Source organism: Amblyraja radiata, chromosome 14 (genome assembly GCF_010909765.2).
Source record: "Amblyraja radiata isolate CabotCenter1 chromosome 14, sAmbRad1.1.pri, whole genome shotgun sequence".
In the NCBI taxonomy this organism is placed as follows: domain Eukaryota; kingdom Metazoa; phylum Chordata; class Chondrichthyes; order Rajiformes; family Rajidae; genus Amblyraja; species Amblyraja radiata.
The window spans coordinates 25231203-25252754 of NC_045969.1; the positions used below are offsets into that span (position 1 = coordinate 25231203).

Genomic DNA, 21552 nt, shown 5'->3' on the forward strand with positions numbered 1-21552 from the left:
TTATAACCATTTTACAGGTACAGGTATAGGGTAAATTTAAAACACTTCTGCTCATCTTCTGAATTCCCATTTCACCCAGACAGATAAATGAAATGTTAACTTACTTCATCTGTATTGCATTCATTTTCCTGACAAAGAATTTCCAAGACTTTGGAGTCCACCTCAGTTAAATTGCTTGCTTGTGTTGTTCTGTTGTGACTCCGTCTAGAAGCTCTTGATAAACCACTGGAAATTATACTATTCGCAGCAGCTCCTGTAAAATAATTAAATGTATCTTTCACATATACCATTGTAGGTTATAATTTCTGGGATGACAGGCTTCTTTCCTGAGGATTGCAATGCAAACTGAACCTATACTCTCCTGAGTTTAGAAGAACTAAAGATGGTCTAATTAAACTGTACACAATTCCTAAATGGCTTTTCAATTAAGATTCACATCTATCTACCTATCTATCTATATCCATATACTTATAAAACTCTCATCTTGTATGTATGTGTGCATGTATTTCTTTGCATCTACATCAAAATGCTAAGCAGTAGCGCTGATAATTTTCCACATTATTACTCACATTTTTCCCGTCCACGCCATAATCAGGTTCCCTGCTTTCATGCTATATTTTTCATGCTATATTACACAGGTTATTGATGATTAAAGTTTAAAAAAAAGCCAAAAATGGCTTCTGAGAGAGAGTCTTCCAGCAGCTTCCAGTGATGAGGTCACAATGCCATCTCAGTCCATGACATCACATCACAATGGGACATTGCCAACGGAACGGCAGCAGAAGCTTGGAGGAGAATGCTGCGTGCTGCCATCGAGGGGGAGAGGGAGAAGAAGTATTGCGTTGGGGGAACTGGTGAGTGGTGGAAACGGGTTGCATTAGGGGAACTGGTGAGTGGTGGAATATTGCGTTGGAGGTTGATTGGCGTTTTACAAAAAAAATGTCAGAACTTTCCTCTGACTCTGCCCGCAGCAACCACCCCACCCCACCCCCCCACACGTCGAGTCCACGCTGCCCGCCTCCGCCCCGCTACCCCATACGCTCCCCCTCCCCCCAAGGATTGATTGGCTCCGGGGACCCAAGTTAAGTTCATTCATTGGCTCTGGGGAGCGCAGACGGCGTCCCGAACGTTTTACAAAAAAAGATTCCAGAACTTTCCTCTGACGCCGCCCCCGGTTGAGTGGTGGATTATTTGGTTGGAGGAGCGGGGCCCAATGGGTCCCACTTGGGCTAGTATATATATATTACTATAACTCTCATCTTGTTTGTTTCTATGCATGTGAGCATGTCTGTCCGTAATTGTGATCCCGGAACTACGCCAAAACGGTACACGACAGCACTAACATTTTTGTACATTAATCACCATTGTCCTGTGGTCGTTTGTGTCAAGTTTCGTTCAGGTTGATGTTATATTTAACAAGTTATTGACATCTCAAAAAATTACAAATTCAAGTTTAAGAAAAATTTAACAGCTATTGGGATCAAATCCTTGCTGGCCCAGCTTGCAACAACGTTTCAATCGAGGAACACTCAGTCTTTCCTGCAAGCTTTTAGGTGTTGTAAGCTCAAGCTCAACTACGAATCAAGCTAGAGGCTGGACAGTATGAGACACAACCAGATGGCTGTTTGAGCGCACAGTATGCAGTAAAACATGACATGGATCAGGTCAACTAATACTGACTGATCTAGCTCACTCCCCCCCACGTGAGAAGGATTGATTGGCTCAAGGGAGCGCCGACGCCAACCCAAAAGTCAAGTCCATACAATGGCTCCGGGAAGTGGTAGGTGAGTGGTGGAATATTGCATTGGGGAAACGGGGCATAACGGTTCAGGGGGATAGGGGTTATGGAGGGTGGGAATGACTGAGGGTAGGGAGTGACTGAGGGTAGGGGAAAGGAGAGGGAGAGGTGGAGGAGGTGAGGGGAGAGAAGAGGGAGGGTGAAGAGGAGGGGGAGGGAGTTTTGGGGGATGAGGGGAAATGAGCCGCGCCTGCGCAGTTGGGAGTTATGGGTTATTGGTGGACCAGGTGATTGGCTCCGGGGGGGGGGGGGGGGGGGGGCCTGTCTCCGGGGTAAGTGCCGACGACGCATTCGAGGGACGGGGCCCAACGGGTCCAACTTGGTCTAGTTATATTACTAAAACACTTATCTTGTTTGTTTGGATGTCTGTGTGTGAGTAAGTGAGTGAGATCCTTAAATTACACCAAAACGGTACACAATAGCGATACCATTTTTGGACAACCTTACTCACAATTGTCCTGTGGTGTGTTTTTTTTAATCAAGTTTCGTTCAGAGTGATGTCATACTTATTCACATTATTAACTTTACAAAATACCACTTTGAGAAAAATGTCTTCCATCTGCACACCGGCAGTTAGAGCTATGACATCACAATGGGATCCAAATCCTTGCTGGCCTTCCCCGCAACAATGTTGCAATCACAGAACACTGAGTCCTGCCAGCAAGTTTTTTAAGTTTACAAACGGGGGGGTAGGGGGGAGTCCTTGGGGAGGCTGGGGAAGTGCACTTGGATTATTTTTTAAAGTCCTGGCAGCAAGTGCAATTGGGAGGCTGAAGAGGAGGGGGAGGGAGTGCAGGGGGATAACGGGAAATGAACCGCCCATGCGCAGTTGGGGGCTATGGCTGAGTGGTGGAATATTGCATTGGGGAATGGGTGAGTGGTGGAATATTGCTTTAGGGGAACAGGTTGCGTTGGGGGACCAGGCCTCCCCTGTGACAGGGACCCAACAGGTCCCACTTGGTCTAGTTTACTATAAATGACCCCCAGATGTGTTATAGCTAGAATCGGGGCCATGGTCTTATTTCCTCAAAGGCTCCAAATTCCTTTTACATTTATTCATTTTTCAGGAAGTAGCTGTCACTGCCATGTACACCATTTGTTGCTTATCCACAACTACCAAGTAGATGCTGATAAAAAATATATACTTCCAAGTAAGAATTACATGTAACTTGTAAAATGTCAGGTACTGCTGTTCCAAAGCATTTGCTGCCCTTGTACATGGTGGTGGTAAAGGTAGTAGGCTTTAGGTGGTGATGTTGGAGTAGCCTAACTGAATCACTGTAGTGTATTTTTGAGACAGTGCATATTGCAGGTACAATGAGCTAAGTTATAAGTGGACCAAGAAAGGTATGACATGAACAATTATTCTCTTCATAGCACAATGTAAATGACTAGATTTTGTGGAACAGGTAGAAGTAATTATCACATAAGGATTCAATGAAGGTACCCAACAGTGGGTATTTTTTCTTTTAAACTAGAAACTTTCAGCTGCTCTTTCAGCATTTCTCTTCAAGCTGCCACATCTAAAAAGTAACCCTCTGTCTAACCACTTATTTTGTACCACTTTTCGTCGACAAAGATCAAAAGTTTGAGACTGGGAATACGATATTCCTCAGTATCATGGCAAACCAATGAACTACATTATTTTAACTTGTGGAAAATTGTTTGCTATATGAATCACCTTTTAATCATGGTGGATTTTCTTTTAAACTTTTGAACACTGAATTAACCTTATAAACTTCACCCAAATCTATTTTTGTACATAATCAGATTAAATATTTTTTTAAGCCTTGAGGAGATGCTTGATTTTATACTGCAGGGATGAGAAACATAGAAACATAGAAAATAGGTGCAGGAGTAGGCCATGGAGTCTGACAGAACGTGTAGACTTTTGGCAGCATGAAGGGATTCTGTTGACCAATAACTCCGGGAGGGAAAGCACATTACCTCATAAGACAGAATATGAAGACAAACTAATTGGGAGTCACATTGTCAGCTAAAAAAAGAGTATGTGGGCATTATAAATTAATTGTTTTTTAAACATAATAGGTCACATGAAATGTTAAATTGGACTTCAAGTTCATGAGATAGGTGATTTAAAAAGTTCCTTATTCATCCACGTTACTCATTGTACAAGCTTAAATGTCTTTGCAGAACTCAATAAGTATTTGATCCAGAAACACTTATCCTGTAGTAAAAATTCCAGTGCCTTTTTGCATACCGTATCTGTACTGAGCTAACAATGTAATGCAATATTTAGAATGCCTAACACTGCCTTCATGAGTATTTACGATAAGTAGAAAATGGAAATAAAACTATCACCCAGCCATTTATAAAGAAATCCACCATTTAATTAAGGAGAGCCACACATTTCCAGTTGTGAAATCCAATAAGGTACAGCTCAAAAAAACTGACAACAGGAAAATCCACTCACAAAATAAGCACCATTACTTGTCCCTCCATGAAACTTTTCATTGGATATAATCACTATGAGAAGTAATACAAAATAACATAGAAAATAGGTGCAGGAGGAGGCCATTTGGCCCTTCGAGCCTGCACCGTACATTACCTCATAAGACATTAAATGAATCTCATTGAATTCTGTTTTCCATGTCATCACCAGATTAGCCAAATCCAATGATCTTAAAAATATGATTACAAAGATAGGCATTTAGAATAGTTGGTTTAACATTTACAATAGAATTGTTTCTATAATATACATGAACTTTCTTCGTTGTCACTCTTCTTTCCCCCATCAGATTCTGCTCATGTTTCCTAAAGATGCTTTTTTGATAAAATACCATTCTACAAGCATCGGGCACTCTCCATAACCACATTCCAGGGGGTGCACCTGGACAAAGAGTGCTAGCACCTGTTTACCTCAGAGATGTAACAGTCTAATAAAATCATGTCCTCATAATGCAGGATTCACAGCAGTGGTTAATAGGCAATAATCACCAAGGACAACCCTGTCTAATTTCTCCTTCTGTGGTCCTGAGGGATGGCATTCGCAAGTAGAAACCCTATCACTTAAACATTTACGTTGTAGGAGCAGAATTAGGCTATTCGGCCCATCGAGTCTACTCTGCCATTCAATCATGCCTGATCTATCTTCCCCTCTCAAACTCTTTCTCCTGTCTTCTCCCCATAACCCTTGACACCCGTACTAATCAAGAATTGGTCAATCTCCACCGTAAAAATACCCAATGACATGGCCTTCACAGCCGTCTGAGGCAATGAATTCCACAGATTTACCAACCTCTGACTAAAGAAATTCCTCCACATCTCCTTTCTAAAGGTACATCCTTTTATTCAGAAGCTGTGCCCCCTGGTCCTAGACTCTCCCACTAATGCAAACATTCTTTCCACATCCACTCTATCCAGGCTTTTCACTATTTGGTAAATTTTAATGAGGTACCCTCTCATCCTTTTAAACTCCAGCCCACTAATGAGCGTCAAACGCTCATCATATGTTACCCTAATCATCCCCAGGATAATTTTCGTAAACCGTCTTTGGACCCTCTCCAACACCAGCACATCCTGCCGCAGATATGGGGACTTGCCAGCTCTAATCAATTAACTGATGATAAACATGGATTAAATGTGGAAGATGTCTCAGTCGCAATAAAAATATCATTGTTTGATTTCAGTTATATTAGAATTTAAAAAATACAGAATCAATATGCAGTTATGATATTTCAGGAAAAATGAAAGCTGTTGAGCTAAAAAGGGAATTTAAAAAAAAAAATTTGAATTTGACTACTATTGTTATCTTTGAAAACTTACTGTAAGGTTCCTTAATCAATTCAGCAGGCAAGATCTTAATAAAGTACTCCAGGACACAAAGCAACAATTGGAAAGAGAGCACAAGGTCATCTTCCATCTGTAGTAGCTTTCCTGAAATCAGAATACAAATAATACCCGGCAAAATATTAAAGCATGCTTTGTCCCATTTTGTTACATTTGAGCTATAAATGAACATGCAGAGAGCTAAAAGAACCATATACCTTTGTTTGCAGGTCAATTAAAAAATGAACATTTCCAGGAAAACATTTTGTTTCCTGTACAAATTCAAAACATTTTGGATGTGATTTAAAAGAACATTCAGGCATCAAGTTCCTATATTCAAGTTAAAAAGATACCTCAGAACTATTAAAATACTTGAATAATTGCCGAAGGACTTTACATTTTTATTTAATCGAGAAGATAGTACATACACACGCTGGTATTTATGCTAACTCAAAGGCACACTCAGAAGTCATTCTTTAACCAGCATTTTATTTTTTTTTAAACATGATTCTGGGAAGAATGTCATGACTGTTCAAGCATAATCAAACTTAGCACTAAATTCAGGTTTTCCGGCATTCATAGTGAACCAAGTGGGTACAAGATCTACACCAAATAAACTGAAGCAAAAGGATGGTTGCCCCCTGGTGGAAGGAAATAACATTTTATATTAAAATTCCCTACACTGAAAGGACGGGTTTCATGTAAATGAACATTTTTGAATCATCTGTTCAAATAAGGGTGTCCAAACCTGCTTTGATAATTAAAACACCTTTAGTTTAACTTAGTATTTTAAATAATTTTTATTTTAGAAAACATTTTAAAAATCATCTATGTACTTTGAAAGCTACTTTTAAGTAGTTTCCTTGCAATCTTATTTGAAGAATTAACAATACATGTCAACTCATATAAATGAGTTGAATTATTGTCATTGAAACTTTGGAATCAAATGGCTGAGTTGATGCCTTCAGCAAAAATCAGCAACAGTCCAGTTCAATATGAGGAAGTACCACACATTCTGACTTTAAACAAGATTTTGCTTGCATGTTCACTTTCATTTTGGTCCAAAATTCATGAACAGTTTCAGTTCTAATCAATAAATGAATAAAAATACTTTTGATAATTAGTAAGAATTAAAATAATAAGATTATCTTCTATGCTATCTAACATGCATGTAACTTAAGTAGCTAGGAAAGACCATTTCAAAATGCATGCTAAGTATAATTATTATTTTACTTAATCTTCCAATAGTGACAGCTGAGTTCAAAAACAGTTAAAAGTACATTTGCACCCACACTACAATTATGTTTTGAATTCTGGTCTTAATTTGATCTGCTGCTTTGTTCTGCCCAGTGCTAATTTCCAATGCTTGATGCAAATCGCATTGGAAATTTCATAAATCTTTGAATTTGAACCTGGTGTATTGTAAATAAAGATTTAATCATTATGATTTGACAAATAATTATTTAAAAAAATAATGATTATGCATACACCTTGCTCAGGAAACTGGCTTTATGTGCATTTACAAGATTTGTGCAATAGATTACTGTTTAATAATAGAGCTGATAATGAATGAAACTGAGGGGGCTTTTATTTTTATGAATTACCAACAATAGAAAAATAAAATAATTTGAACACTCAAATCCAGCACAGTGTCAAATAGAACTCCCAACAATGAGCATTGTAAGGACTACTCACAAATGATTTGGAGAATTTAGAATTAAAACACATGTTCAGTTCTTAATATACCCATTTATTTTAACTGACCTGTTGCTAGAAGAAATGTGATCCAACAGACTTTCACCACTGGTTTATTAGCATCCGATGGTGCCCTGGTTGATAAATTAAACATAATTGCATTGCTCAAAGTTTTCAAGAAATACTTACTAACCAACTTTTATTGTGGAAGCTCCCAGCGAGCGCTGTCAAGCGAGGACCCAGCGGTGGACAAGGGGGTGCCGGCGGTCGTGGAGGGTGCCGGCGGTGGAGGAGGGTTATGGCGGTGGAGGAGGGTGCTGGCGGTGGAGGAGGGTGCCGGAGGTCGGACGAGGACCTGGCGAGGACATGAATGAAGCTGAGGGCCCACATGAGAGCTGGAGGTCAGACGTGGACATGGCGTGGGGGAAGGCACACCAAGAGAACAAAGGGGTCCCAGCGTGGGGGGTGTGCCAAGAGAACAAAGGGGACCCGGCGTGGGGGGCGTGCCGAGAATAAAGGAGGATCATTAGGAGTAAATGAAATACTTTGTAACCGCACTATATGTGGTGACTCTTTGCATACTTGTATGCAAAACAAACATGTATAAAGTATCATTCATTCATTAAAGTATCATTCATTTAACAGATCTATATTCACTGAAAACTTACTGGTTACATGGTGTCTCTTCAAATATCTTTTCACATATCCTGTGAATTTAGAAATGAAATACTTATTAAACAGCTTCCGTCGCTTTTCAAAACCACTACTTACAAGATCTTTGTAAAAATCAATAACGTTATGAATGTTATCAATGAGCAAATTGTGATTTACATTTGACATGTGGTGTACATGTGACAGCTGCACAGGATCCATTGCAAATATGATAAATTATACAAGTAAAAATAAGTAATAGTTTATTTCCCTTGTGCAGTCATACTACTGCAGAAGAGGCTTAAACAATCTTTAGAGTGATCTTCTATTGAATACTTGTGTTGTTTATTTCTAGCTGCTTCAAAATAAGCCAACTAAAGGTATAAAAGTTGTAATGGCAGTGAACAATATTTTTTTCAAATTCTCTTACATTTATGATATATGATATGCTAGCTGAGAAAACAATTGAATGCACTTTAAGGTGGAATTACTAAATAGTCCAAATTAAATACAGTACCCAAAATACACTGGGTAATAAAAGGTTCCATTCTGCAGTTAAAAACATTGTAGTCAAGTCAAGTTTATTTGTCACATACACATACGAGATGTGCAGTGAAATGAAAGTGGCAATGCTCGCGGACTTTTGTGCAAAAGACAAACAACCAAACAAACTATAAACACAATCATAACACACATATTCTTTTACATAATAAATAATGGAAGGAAAAACGTTCAGTAGAGTTAGTCCCTGGTGAGATAGGCGTTTACAGTCCGAATGGCCTCTGGGAAGAAACTCCTTCTCAACCTCTCCGTTCTCACCGCATGGCAACGGAGGCGTTTGCCTGACCGTAGCAGCTGGAACAGTCCGTTGCAGGGGTGGAAGGGGTCTCTCATGATATTGTTGGCTCTGGAGTTGCACCTCCTGATGTATAGTTCCTGCAGGGGGGCAAGTGAAGTTCCCATAGTGCGTTCGGCCGAACGCACTACTCTCTGCAGAGCCTTCTTGTCCTTGGCAGAGCAATTCCCAAACCAGATGGTAATGTTCCCGGACAAGATGCTTTCCACCGCCGCTGCGTAGAAGCACTGGAGGATCCTCGGAGACACTCTGAATTTCCTCAATTGCCTGAGGTGGTAAAGGCGCTGCCTTGCCTTACTCACGAGTGCTGAGGCGTGTGATGCCCATGTCATATCCTCGGAGATGTGGACTCCCAGATATTTAAAACAGTTCACCCTATCCACAGGATCCCCATTTATCCTCAATGGAGTGTACGTCCTCGGATGATGTGCCCTCCTAAAGTCCATGATCAGCTCCTTCGTTTTTTTGATGTTCAAGAGGAGGCTGTTATCCTGGCACCAGAGTGCTAGACCAGCCACCTCCTCCCGGTAGGCCTTCTCGTCGTTGTCTGAGATCAGGCCCACCACCACAGTGTCATCAGCAAACTTAATTATTGAGTTGGAGCTGAACCTAGCCACACAGTCATGTGTGTACAGGGAGTACAATAGGGGGCTGGGGACGCAACCCTGGGGCGATCCTGTGCTCAGGGTGAGGGACTTCGATGTATTCCCTCCCATCTTGACTACCTGGGGCCTGGCGGTGAGAAAGTCCAGGACCCAGGCACACAGGGAGGTGTTGAGCCCCAATTCCATTAGCTTCCCGGCCAGTCTGGTGGGGACTATCGTGTTGAAGGCTGAACTGTAGTCTATGAACAGCATCCTCACGTAGCCCCCCTTCTGGCTGTCCAGATGGGAGAGAGCGGTGTGCAAGACCTGGGAGACCGCATCATCCGTAGATCTGTTCGGACGGTATGCGAACTGCAACGGGTCCATGTTCCGAGGGAGGAAGGCGCAGATGTGTTTCTTCACCAGCCTCTCAAAGCATTTCATGACTACCGAGGTAAGGGCCACCGGACGGTAGTCATTCAGAGGCTGGGGAGGCATTTTTTGGTACCGGTACAATGATGGATTTTTTTAAGCAGGCAGGGACCACGGACTTGTCCAGGGAAAGGTTGAATAATGTAGTGAGCACTGGAGCTAGCTGCGTAGCACAGGACTTGAGTACTTGCCCCGAGATGCCATCGGGGCCTGCAGCTTTTCTCGTGTTCACCCGTGTCAGAGCCCTCCTCACGTCGTGCTCGGACAGCGAGAATGTGTGCACATTCCTCCCTTCAGCTTCGGTAGCCAGCCCGCAGGCGGTATTGTCGATAGTCGGCAGACCTGGAGTGGTGTTGCCCCTCTCGAAACGAGCGTAAAAGGAGTTCAGGTTTCCTTGTTTCCTGATGCCAGGCCCGAGTTGTAGGCAGCGGTGCGAGCATTCAGGGCCACACGAACAGACCTGTCTACCCAGGGTTTTTGGTTCGGAAAGGTGCTTACCCTTATCGTGGGGATGATGTTGTCGGTTACTGTTGCGATGAAGTCCGTGACTGCTTCTGCGAACTCGCTGACGTCACTGGAACTTGCTTCGAACATATTCCAGTCGACATCATTCAGTGCATCTTGCAGCATGGCCTGTGACTGGTCGGACCACCGCTTTACGTCCCTCGTCTCTACCGCTTCCCGAACTATCCTCTGTTTATACTCCGGCAACAGGAAAATGGCAGCGTGGTCAGATTTTCCTATGGGGAGGGAGTGAAACGGCCTTGTGGCCTTTCCTGAACGGTGTGTAGCAGTGGTCCAAAGTTCTCTCCCCCCTGGTGGCACACGTGATGTGTTGGTAGAAGTTCGGCATGACCTTCTTGAGATTTGATTTATTAATACTTCCTCTAGCCAGAGATATGTATACCACAGTTTGGGAACTTCTGCCCCAGAGGGCAGTGGTTCTGGATGAGGCTGGAGGCAGGCTACCACCGACCTCCACCGCAGATTAATTTAGGTTAATCAATTTATTAGTAACCTGCAGAGATAATGGTGTAATGTAAAGTAGCACATGTACAGCTGACACTAACAAACAACAAATCAAGAATGTAGGAGATCAATCTTTGACAAGATTCAGACCCTCTGGGGCAGAAGTTCCCAAACTGTGGTATACATATCTCTGGCTAGAGGAAGTATTAAAATGGAAAGGGAGTTTTACCTTGGGTAAATGTAATGTTGTTGATGTAGATGATTCTAATACACAATGTACATGTTTTGCAGGATCATGAACTAAAGTCAGTTGAGAAAAGGAGCTAGGCATTACTGTGCACAGATCATCATATCAATAATAACGGAGAAAAATCAGAGCCCAAACAAACAAGATATTTAGGTTGGCTTCATAGAAAGATTCATTACAAATAAAAAAAGATGTTTTTGTCTTATCTAAATCATTACCATTTGAAGTATTGCATTCACTGTTGGCTACCTCACATAATGTTCTTGCAAAATGTTCCAGAAATCAATGAGAATGACCCTTACTCTAAAATACTTTGGTTACTTTGTTTGGCAAAGAGTAAATATGTTTTTTCTAAAAGCATATATCTAATGAAGATATCTAGATTGGGAAAGATAGAGATCGGCATTTAAACTGCACCATAGTAGCCATGTCCAAAATATAAGATCCAATGTTCCAACGAGTATGTGAACTCTGGAAAATGTTACCACATACACTATGTGGTGCTTGCAAACTCTTTGCACTAGATCTGAGACTAAAAAAAACAAACTACATCTTATTATCTGCAACAATAAATGTTCACACAATGTGAACCCATGCACTTGTTTTGAACTCCATGGTGAATTGAACTGGAAGTAAAGGATGCTGATGATCGTTTCCACAATCACCAGCATCCTCTACTGGCTTTGAAATTCTTAATTTCTTCTGTTCTTTTTGTTTTCAAAAGAATACATGGCTGCACCCATGTAGGAACACTAGTCATATCTCAAGACCTGAGACAGACCTGACAGCCTTTTCTTGGCTATCATCTAAATAGGTTTGCAAATATATGAGCCAAATTGACTAATTCATTATAGTTACATTAAACTTTCACATGCAAACATATTTTATGAATAAGTGACATCATATATTTTTCCTGGAAATAATCCAGTCACTCCGCGTTTATTGAAAAATATAACGTTTCATATCAATTAGTTATTATCCCTCACAATTGCCAGTTATGATGAAACAAAGTTTTAAGTTGCACTTTAAATTTCACTTAAGTAATTCCAACATTTTGTTTTTAATTCAGATTTACAGCATCCAGTCTTTTGTTCAACTGGTATAGCTCCATGAATATTCATCTATTTATTTACAGAAGTATTTCTAACTGTAATGTGCAAGTGTATGTAAAGATAATGTGCACTTAAAGTTACTTTCAAAATATTTTCATGTAAGGGCAGCACAGTGGCACAACTGGTAGAGCTGCTACTGCTGCATTGCACCAGAGCCCCAAGTTCAATCCTGATCTCGGATGCTGTCTGTGTGGAGTTTGCACGTTTTGCCTGTGACCACGTGGGTTTCCTCAAAGTGCTCTGGTATCCTTCCACAGGCCAGACATGAGGATATGTAGGTTAATTGGTCTCTGTAAATTGCACCTGATGTGTACGGAATGGATGCAAAAGTGGGATAAGATAGAACTTATCTTATATAAAGTGGGATAAGATAGAACTTAACTTATATAAGCTGCCTTTACATGAAAGTATTTTGAAAGTAAATTTAATCTGAATTAAAAACAAAATGTTTGAATTGATTTGGACGAGGGAATTGAATGCAACATCTCTAAGTTTGCGGATGACACTAAGCTGGGGGGCAGTGTTAGCTGTGAGGAGGATGCTAGGAGGCTGCAAGGTGACTTGGATAGGCTGGGTGAGTGGGGAAAATGCATGGCAGATGCAGTATAATGTGGATAAATGTGAGGTTATCCACTTTGGTGGCAAAAACAGGAAGGCAGGCTATTATCTAAATGGTGGCCGATTAGGAAAAGGGGAGATGCAACGAGACCTGGGTGTCATGGTGTCATTGAAAGTAGGCATGCAGGTGCAGCAGGCAGTGAAGAAAGCGAATGATATGTTAGCATTCATAGCAAAAGGATTTGAGTATAGGAGCAGGGAGGTTCTACTGCAGTTGTACAGGGTCTTGGTGAGACCACACCTGAAGTATTGCGTACAGTTTTGGTCTCCAAATCTGAGGAAGGACATTATTGCCATAGAGGGAGTGCAGAGAAGATTCACCAGACTGATTCCTGGGATGTCAGGACTTTCATATGAAGAAAGACTGGATAGACTAGGCTTGTACTCGCTAGAATTTAGGAGATTGAGGGGGGATCTTATAGAAACGTACAAAATTCTTAAGGGGTTGGACAGGCTAGATGCAGGAAGATTGTTCCCGATGTTGGGGAAGTCCAGGACAAGGGGCCACAGCTTAAGGATAGAGGGGAAATCCTTTAGGACCGAGATGAGAAAAACATTTTTCACACAGAGAGTGGTGAATCTCTGGAACTCTCTGCCACAGAAGGTAGTTGAGGCCAGTTCATTGGCTATATTTAAGAGGGAGTTAGATGTGGCCCTTGTGGCTAAAGGGATCAGGGGGTATGGAGAAGGCAGGTACGGGATACTGAGTTGGATGATCAGCCATGATCATATTGAATGGCGGTGCAGGCTCGAAGGGCCGAATGGCCTACTCCTGCACCTATTTTCTATGTCTATGTTCTATGTTTAACTAGTGGAGGAGGATAGGAAGAGTCTGCAAAAGGATATAGATAAGCTAGGTGAGTGGGCAACAACTTGGCAGATGAAATTTAATACTAATAAATGTGAAGTCATTCACTTTGGGAAAAAAAATGATAGGGCAAGTTATTTTCTAAATGAGGAGGAGCTGCGTTGTAATGCAACGCAAAGGGATCTAGGGGTATTAGTACATGAATCACTAAAAGTTAGTATGCAGGTGCAGCAAGCAATCAGGAAGGCCAATGGAGTTTTGGCCTTTATTGCTAGGGGGATTGAGTATAAAAACACGGAGGTCTTGCTGCAGCTGTACACAGTATTAGTGAGACCACATTTGGAATACTGTGTACAGTTCTGGGGTCCATACTTAAGAAAGGATGTACTAGCCCTGGAGGCAGTGCAGCGAAGGTTTACAAGATTAATTCCTGCAATGAGGGGATTGACATATGAGGAAAGGTTAAGTAGGCTGGAACTCTACTCTTTGGAGTTTAGAAGAATGAGAGGCGATCTCATTGAAACATATAAGATCGTGAGGGGCCTTGATCGGGTGGATGCACCGAGGATGTTCCCAATGATCGGGGAAACTAGAACTAGAGGACATAGTCGCAGAATAAGGGGGGGCTCTTTTAAAACTGAGATGAGGAAGAACTTCTTCACCCAGAGGGTGGTTAATTTATGGAATTCACTGCCCCAGGGAGCAGTGGAAGCAGAAACGTTAAATATATTTAAATCTAAAATAGATGGTTTTTTAGCTGCCAAGGGGATAAGGGGCTACGGGGAGAGGGCAGGGATATGGACCTAGGTATGGTTAGTATAGTAAGACCTGAGTGATCTCCTGGACAAGTGTCGATCGCCTGGATTGGGGTCGGAGAGGAATTTCCCGGATTTTTTTCCCGAATTGGACCTGGGTTTTTATCCGGTTTTTTGCCTCCCCCAGGAGATCACGCGGTTCTTGGGGTGGAGAGGGGTGATAGCGGTATAAAGGGGAGGGTAGTGTCTTGTGTTCTGTGTCTTGTGTCTACTGTTTGTGGGTAAGTGTGTCTGTTTAGTGTTCAGCCATGAGCGAATGGCGGTGCGGGCTCGACGGACCTGGTGGTCTACTCTCGCACCTACTTTCTATGTTTCTATGTTTCTATAGTGTGAACAGAGGATCGATGGTCAGCGTGGACTTGGTGGGCTAAATGACCTGTTTCCACACTGTAACTTCAATACAATCAAAACATTAAAATTGCATTTTGTTTAAAAAAAACAATAAGCTTGGTGGCTAAAACAACAAATATTGTTTAAAAAGTTACCTCTTAAATTTTTCAAAGAGAGCAGTGAAGACATGGAGCTTCTTTACCAGTCTCAGCACCAATAAATTTACTTCAGTGCTAACAGTGTCCAAGTTCACGTCCATTTTTTTCAGTAGCTGCAAAAACTCTGTTACGCTTAGAATAAATAAAAAAGATTTATCATTTATCACTTCTGGACTTCCATTTAAAATAGTTTACATCATAATTGTGTTTTTGTAATTACCAGTAATTCAAATTAGTTAATGTTTATATACGATATACATTTACAATTCTCACACAATGGTAAATGTCATTCATTACTCTACAGGGCATGCAAACAAAATGACTTAATTATTTTATAGGAATTTGATTAGCCCATTTAAAGATGCAAATTATTATAAAATATTTATTGAAATATTGCATGGGCCTCAATTTGCACATCCACTGATTTAAAAAGATCAAATAAAGGCATGCTCGTCAAGATATTTGACCACAATTTTGCATATTGCTCATCTGTAAATGCTCTTCACTTGTAGTACATAAATTAGCAATCATGAAGATGTTCCAAGGCTAAATTTCAATATCCAAATTCTGGACAAACAGGTTTGAGCCGTCAGTGTTGGGAAATATTGGTGCCTAGTACTTAGTTTTAATATCAAACATTGAAAATATTGACCATAAGAAAGAGGGACAGCATGCAGCCATTTGGCTCATCAAGCTTGCTCCATGATTCAATATGATCATGGATCATTGAATTTTGCCATCTCCACCTCGCTTGATTCTCTTACTGATTAAAAACCTACTTATCTCGACTTTGAACATATTCCAGAATTCAGCGACAAGTTTTTTGGGGCAAAGAAACCAACGAAACAATTCTTCCTTGGAACAGTCTGATAAGGTATCCCCTTATCCAGAAACTATGCATTCAGGTCCTCGATTTTCCCACAATATTTCAATAAGATTGCTTCTCATGAGTACAGATCAAGCCTTACAGGCTAACCCATCCATACTCAGGATCATCCCAGAGAACTTTCTATGAACTGCATTCAATGACAATATCTTTCGTGAAACAAGGTTAACAAGGTTAACAAACCTCTACATGGTGTTCCTGATGTGGTCTCTCAGACACCTTGCAATTGTATTAAAATGTCCCTACTTTTATATCCGACTCTTAAATTATCTCTCCTAATTACCTGTTGGATTGGTATGCTAGTTTTGTGTTTCATGCTGTGTGTACTGCAGCATTCTGCAATCAATAATGTTTTATTATTCTTCCTTCCAAAGTGAATTACCTCCACTTTTCCTATTTTATATTCCATTTCTTCAAATTTCACCCGTTCACTCAACAACATCATCAAAATGTTTGCATTCTCCTTGCAGTTTCCCTTCCTGTCTACTTTTGTAACATCATATGTTGATAAAATGGAGTGACTGGGCTTGTATACATTAGAATTTAGAAGGATGAGAGGATATAGCTTTGGCAGGATAGATTAGAGGGCTCGTCTAGGGAGGCTATTTGGGTGGAACTGAGAAATGGGAAAGGGGTAGCAACACTTATAGGGGTGTATTATAGACCGCCAAATGGGGAGCGAGAATTGGAAGAGCAAATATGTAAGGAGATTGCAGATATTAGTAGTAAGCACAAGGTAGTGATTGTGGGAGATTTCAATTTTCCACACATAGACTGGGAAACACATTCTGTAAATGGGCTGGATGGGTTGGAGTTTGTAAAATGTGTGCAGGATAGTTTTTTGCAACAATACATAGAAGTACCTACTGGAGAAGGGGCAGTACTGGACCTCCTGTTAGGAAATGAGATGGGTCAGGTGGCAGAGGTATGCGTTGGGGAACAGTTCGGGTCCAGTGATCACAATACCATTAGTTTCAATATAATTATGGAGAGGGACAAAACTGGACCTAGGGTTGAGATTTTTGATTGGAGAAAGGCTAACTTTGAGGAGATGCGAAAGGATTTAAAAGGAGTAAATTGGGACAGTTTGTTTTATGGGAAAGATGTGGAAGAGAAATGGAGTACATTTAAAGGTGAAATTTTAAGAGTACAGAATCTTTATGTCCCTGTTCGGTTGAAAGGAAATCGTAAAAACTGTAAAGAGCCATGGTTTTCAAGGGAAATTGGACACTTGGTTCGGAAAAAGAGGGAGATCTACAATAGTTATAGGCAGCATGGAGTAAATGAGGTGCTTGAGGAGTATAAAGAATGTAAAAAGAATCTTAAGAAAGAAATTAGAAAAGCTAAAAGAAGATATGAGGTTGCTTTGGCAAGTAAGGTAAAAGTAAATCCGAAGGGTTTCTACCGCTATATTAATAGCAAAAGGATAACGAGGGATATAATTGGTCCTTTAGAGAGTCAGAGTGGCCAACTATCTGCAGAGCCAAAAGAGATGGGGGAGATATTGAACAGTTTCTTTTCTTCGGTATTCACCAAGGAGAAGGATATTGAATTATGTGAGGTAAGGGAAACAAGTAGAGTAGCTATGGAAACTATGAGGATCAAAGAAGAGGAAGTACTGACACTTTTGAGAAATATAAAAGTGGATAAGTCTCCAGGTCCGGACAGGATATTCCCTAGGACATTGAGGGAAGTTAGTGTAGAAATAGCAGGGGCTATGGCAGAAATATTTCAAATGTCATTAGAAACGGGAATAGTGCCGGAGGATTGGCGTACTGCGCATGTTGTTCCATTGTTTAAAAAGGGGTCTAAGAGTAAACCTAGCAATTATAGACCTGTTAGTTTGACGTCAGTGGTGGGCAAATTAATGGAAAGAATACTTAGAGATAATATATATAAGCATCTGGATAAACAGGGTCTGATTAGGAACAGTCAACATGGATTTGTGCCTGGAAGGTCATGTTTAACTAATCTTCTTGAATTTTTTGAAGATGTTACTCGGGAAATTGATGAGGGTAAAGCAGTGGATGTTGTGTATATGGACTTCAGTAAGGCCTTTGACAAGGTTCCTCATGGAAGGTTGGTTAAGAAGGTTCAATGGTTGGGTATTAATGGTGGAGTAGCAAGATGGATTCAACAGTGGCTGAATGGGAGATGCCAGAGAGTAATGGTGGATGGTTGTTTGTCAGGTTGGAGGCCAGTGACGAGTGGGGTGCCACAGGGATCTGTGTTGGGTCCACTGTTGTTTGTCATGATGATACTAAGATACGCAGATGATACTAAGATAGGTGGGGTTGCGGGTAATGAAGTAATGAAGTAGAGTTTCAAAGTCTACAGAGAGATTTATGCCAGTTGGAAGAGTGGGCTGAAAGATGGCAGATGGAGTTTAATGCTGATAAGTGTGAGTTGCTACATCTTGGCAGGACAAATCAAAATAGGACGTACATGGTAAATGGTAGGGAATTGAAGAATGTAGGTGAACAGAGGGATCTGGGAATAACTGTGCACAGTTCCCTGAAAGTGGAATCTCATGTAGATAGGGTGGTAAAGAAAGCTTTTGGTGTGCTGGCCTTTATAAATCAGAGCATTGAGTATAGAAGTTGGGATGTAATGTTAAAATTGTACAAGGCATTGGTGAGGCCAATTCTGGCGTATGGTGTACAATTTTGGTCGCCTAATTATAGGAAGGATGTCGACAAAATAGAGAGAGTACAGAGGAGATTTACTAGAATGTTGCCTGGGTTTCAGCAACTAAGTTACAGAGAAAGGTTGAACAAGTTAGGGCTTTATTCTTTGGAGCGCAGAAGGTTAAGGGGGGACTTGATAGAGGTTTTTTAAATGATGAGAGGGATAGACAGAGTTGACGTGGAAAAGCTTTTCCCACTGAGAGCAGGGAAGATTCAAACAAGGGGACATGACTTGAGAATTAAGGGACTGAAGTTTAGGGGTAACATGAGGGGGAACTTCTTTACTCAGAGAGTGGTAGCTGTGTGGAATGAGCTTCCAGTGAAGGTGGTGGAGGCAGGTTCGTTTTTATCATTTAAAAATAAATTGGATAGTTATATGGATGGGAAAGGAATGGAGGGTTATGGTCTGAGCGCAGGTATATGGGACTAGGGGAGATTATGTGTTCGGCACGGACTAGAAGGGTCGAGATGGCCTGTTTCCGTGCTGTAATTGTTATATGGTTATATGGTTATATCTTATTGAAACATACAAGATTATTAAGGGATTGAACATGCCAGAGGCAGGAACCCTGTTACCAATGTTGGGGGAGTCCAGAACTAGGGGCCACAGTTTAAGAATAAGGAGTAGGCCATTTAGAACGGAGATGAGGAAAAGCTTTTTCACCCAGAGTTGTGACAGTAGAATTCTATGCCTCAGAAGGCAGTGGAGGCCAATTCTCTGGATGCTTTCAATAGTTAGATAGAGCTCTTAAAGATAGCAGAGTCAAGGTATATGGGGAGAAGGCAGGAACAAGGTACTGACTGTGGATGATCAGCCATGATCACAGCGAATGGCAGTGCTGGCTCGTAGGACTACTCGTGCACCTATTGTCTATTATCTGCAGTTTTGGTTACAATATATTGGTATCCTTTTTCTAAATAATCAACATGCAATGTATACATCTGAGGTTTCAACACAGGTCTGTAGTTTAATCCCTGTTGTAACCCACTGGCTGCAGGTTGCCAAGCTGAAAATAACCTGCTTACTTAGTCATAGAGCAACTGTACAGAAAAAGGCCCTTCGACCTAACTCGCCAATGCTGCCTAACCGAGGTAATCCTACTTTCGTATATCCCTCAAAACCTTTCTTATCCATATACCTGTCTAAGTGTCTTTTAAAAGTCAAAATTGCACACACCTCTACTACTTCCTCTGGCAGTTCATTTCAAATATACACCACCTTCTAAGTGGAAAAAAAACCATATGACACCACCCTCTGTGGGGAAAAATGCAATGTTTCCTGATAGTTAACCAATCCTCTATCTATGCTGAAGAAGGTCTTAAACCAAAACATCCACTATCCATGTTCTGCAGAGATGCTATCTGACCTGCTGAATTACTCCAGCACTGTCTCTCTCTTTTGGTAAACCAGATCTGCATTTTGTTGTGTCTACCTGTCTTTATCCATGCTTATATGTTAAGTTTTAACACCATAACCTTAGGAACACAAGTTCCTTTTGTGTGGCATCTTGTCCTTTTGAAAATTCAAATTTTGATACATTACATCTACTGGGTCCCATCTATTCAGTTTGTTAATATTTCCTGAAAGAACTTGATAAATTTGTTGGATATGATTTCTCCTTCATGAAGCCACGTTGACGCTGCTTGATTAGAATATGATTTTCCTAACACTGTGTTATTCCCTCTATAATAAATGACTATCATTTTTCCAATAGTAGATATTAAGCTCACCAGCCTACAATAACCACAATTTGTCTCCTATTCTATCGCATTTATATTTATACATTAGCTCACCATCTTCTTTCCTTTATACTCCTCTTTGTGACATTTTCTGTTTCTTGAGTCCCCTGTCTGTCCATTACTAATTTGTTCAAAGTGTACTGTTGTTATTCATTATTCATCGTGGTTACGATCTCATTAGATGTTCATGTCTTTTTATAAGATTTTGTGTTGGGATTAATACATTGAGATTCATTAACCTCATTTGATTAAGCTACAGCTTTAATGTGGTATAAACACACCAAAATGCAGTAATTCAGTATATTTATTTTTATATTCAAGATTAAATGAATACAAAAAAATGGATGCCAACATTTAATCAGATTAATCAAATTAGCAACCTAAAAATAATTGGTGTAATGAATTGTTACACGAAGGTGAACTCAACCATAAACTAAAATCATCGTATGGCTAGAAAAAACGTTTTTAATGGCAAATAATAACACGAGAATATATGAACCTACTTCAGATCCAAGGTTTTCTGCAATTCCGTCAGAGTGAAGGAAACAGCATTCAAATCTACTGCTGCGATAAAAATGCAAATCCCCCAATACTTCCTATTTTCCTGGGAGAAGAGAGCATTAATGTTAACGTCACTAAAAAGTTATTTGAATTAAAAATATTTGAACAAGGTACTTTAATGAATATATAAATTGTAGCTAAAGCAAACAAAAAGTACCAAATAGGCTTCCAATTGTTTGTGAAAAGCAAGGAACCACAAATGCTGGAAATCTAAAATAAAGATAGCAAATGATGGGCATATTCTACGGGACAGGCAAAATATTTTATGCTTATAATGACACAAAAGCAGACCATGCTGGCTCCAAGGAGAGGAATCCTATTAATCTTTCTCCTTATGTCCCTAAACCCCTGTAACTTATTATTTTTCACAAAGTCTATAACTTAGATTCTTTTTGCCATTAACCTACACCAATGTGTAATTTACAGTGGCTACCCATGTCTTTGGGATGTGGGTAGAAGTTTACTTGCTCATGGAGATAATGTAAAAACTCCTCAAACAGAAACCATAATCAGGATCAAAACATGAACCCTAGGAGCCTGTAAGGCAGCAGCACTAACTGCTGCATCAACATGTCACTCCTTGCTGAAAGATAATGTTTCAGGCTGATGACCTTTAATTATAACTGGAAAAAGTAGGTGGGCGGCCAAGGTTGGGTGACATAAATACTTTTAGTAATATGTATGAGACTAAAGTTAATTCTACATAATCATTACTGATCTGTCTGGAAAGTGCAAATAGACAAAGGTGAAAGTGAGGAGGTGTTATATGGGGGAAGAATGAAGAGGGTTGAGTAGTTCTAAAAATTGGAGAATTCA

General features: G+C 40.5%; 1 protein-coding gene and 1 long non-coding RNA gene across 3 annotated transcripts in view; one reads left to right on the top strand and one right to left on the bottom strand.

Moving 5' to 3' along the window:
- rb1 (RB transcriptional corepressor 1) overlaps nt 1-21552 on the bottom strand; it is a 189878-nt gene that overhangs the window by 148518 nt on the left and 19808 nt on the right. For both annotated transcript variants that reach the window (XM_033032834.1, XM_033032835.1), the window contains 6 exons: nt 20679-20779; nt 14860-14994; nt 7951-7989; nt 7352-7416; nt 5585-5695; nt 105-253 (listed from right to left, as the gene is read on the bottom strand). In XM_033032834.1, coding sequence (XP_032888725.1) covers nt 105-253; nt 5585-5695; nt 7352-7416; nt 7951-7989; nt 14860-14994; nt 20679-20779 — 600 coding nt within the window. The remainder of the gene's footprint in view (nt 1-104; nt 254-5584; nt 5696-7351; nt 7417-7950; nt 7990-14859; nt 14995-20678; nt 20780-21552) is intronic.
- Nucleotides 8431-21552, top strand: part of LOC116980530 — a 29044-nt gene continuing 15922 nt past the window's right edge. Inside the window, exons 1-2 of the long non-coding RNA XR_004414002.1 lie at nt 8431-8446; nt 10230-10235. This is a non-coding gene — a long non-coding RNA (uncharacterized LOC116980530). The remainder of the gene's footprint in view (nt 8447-10229; nt 10236-21552) is intronic.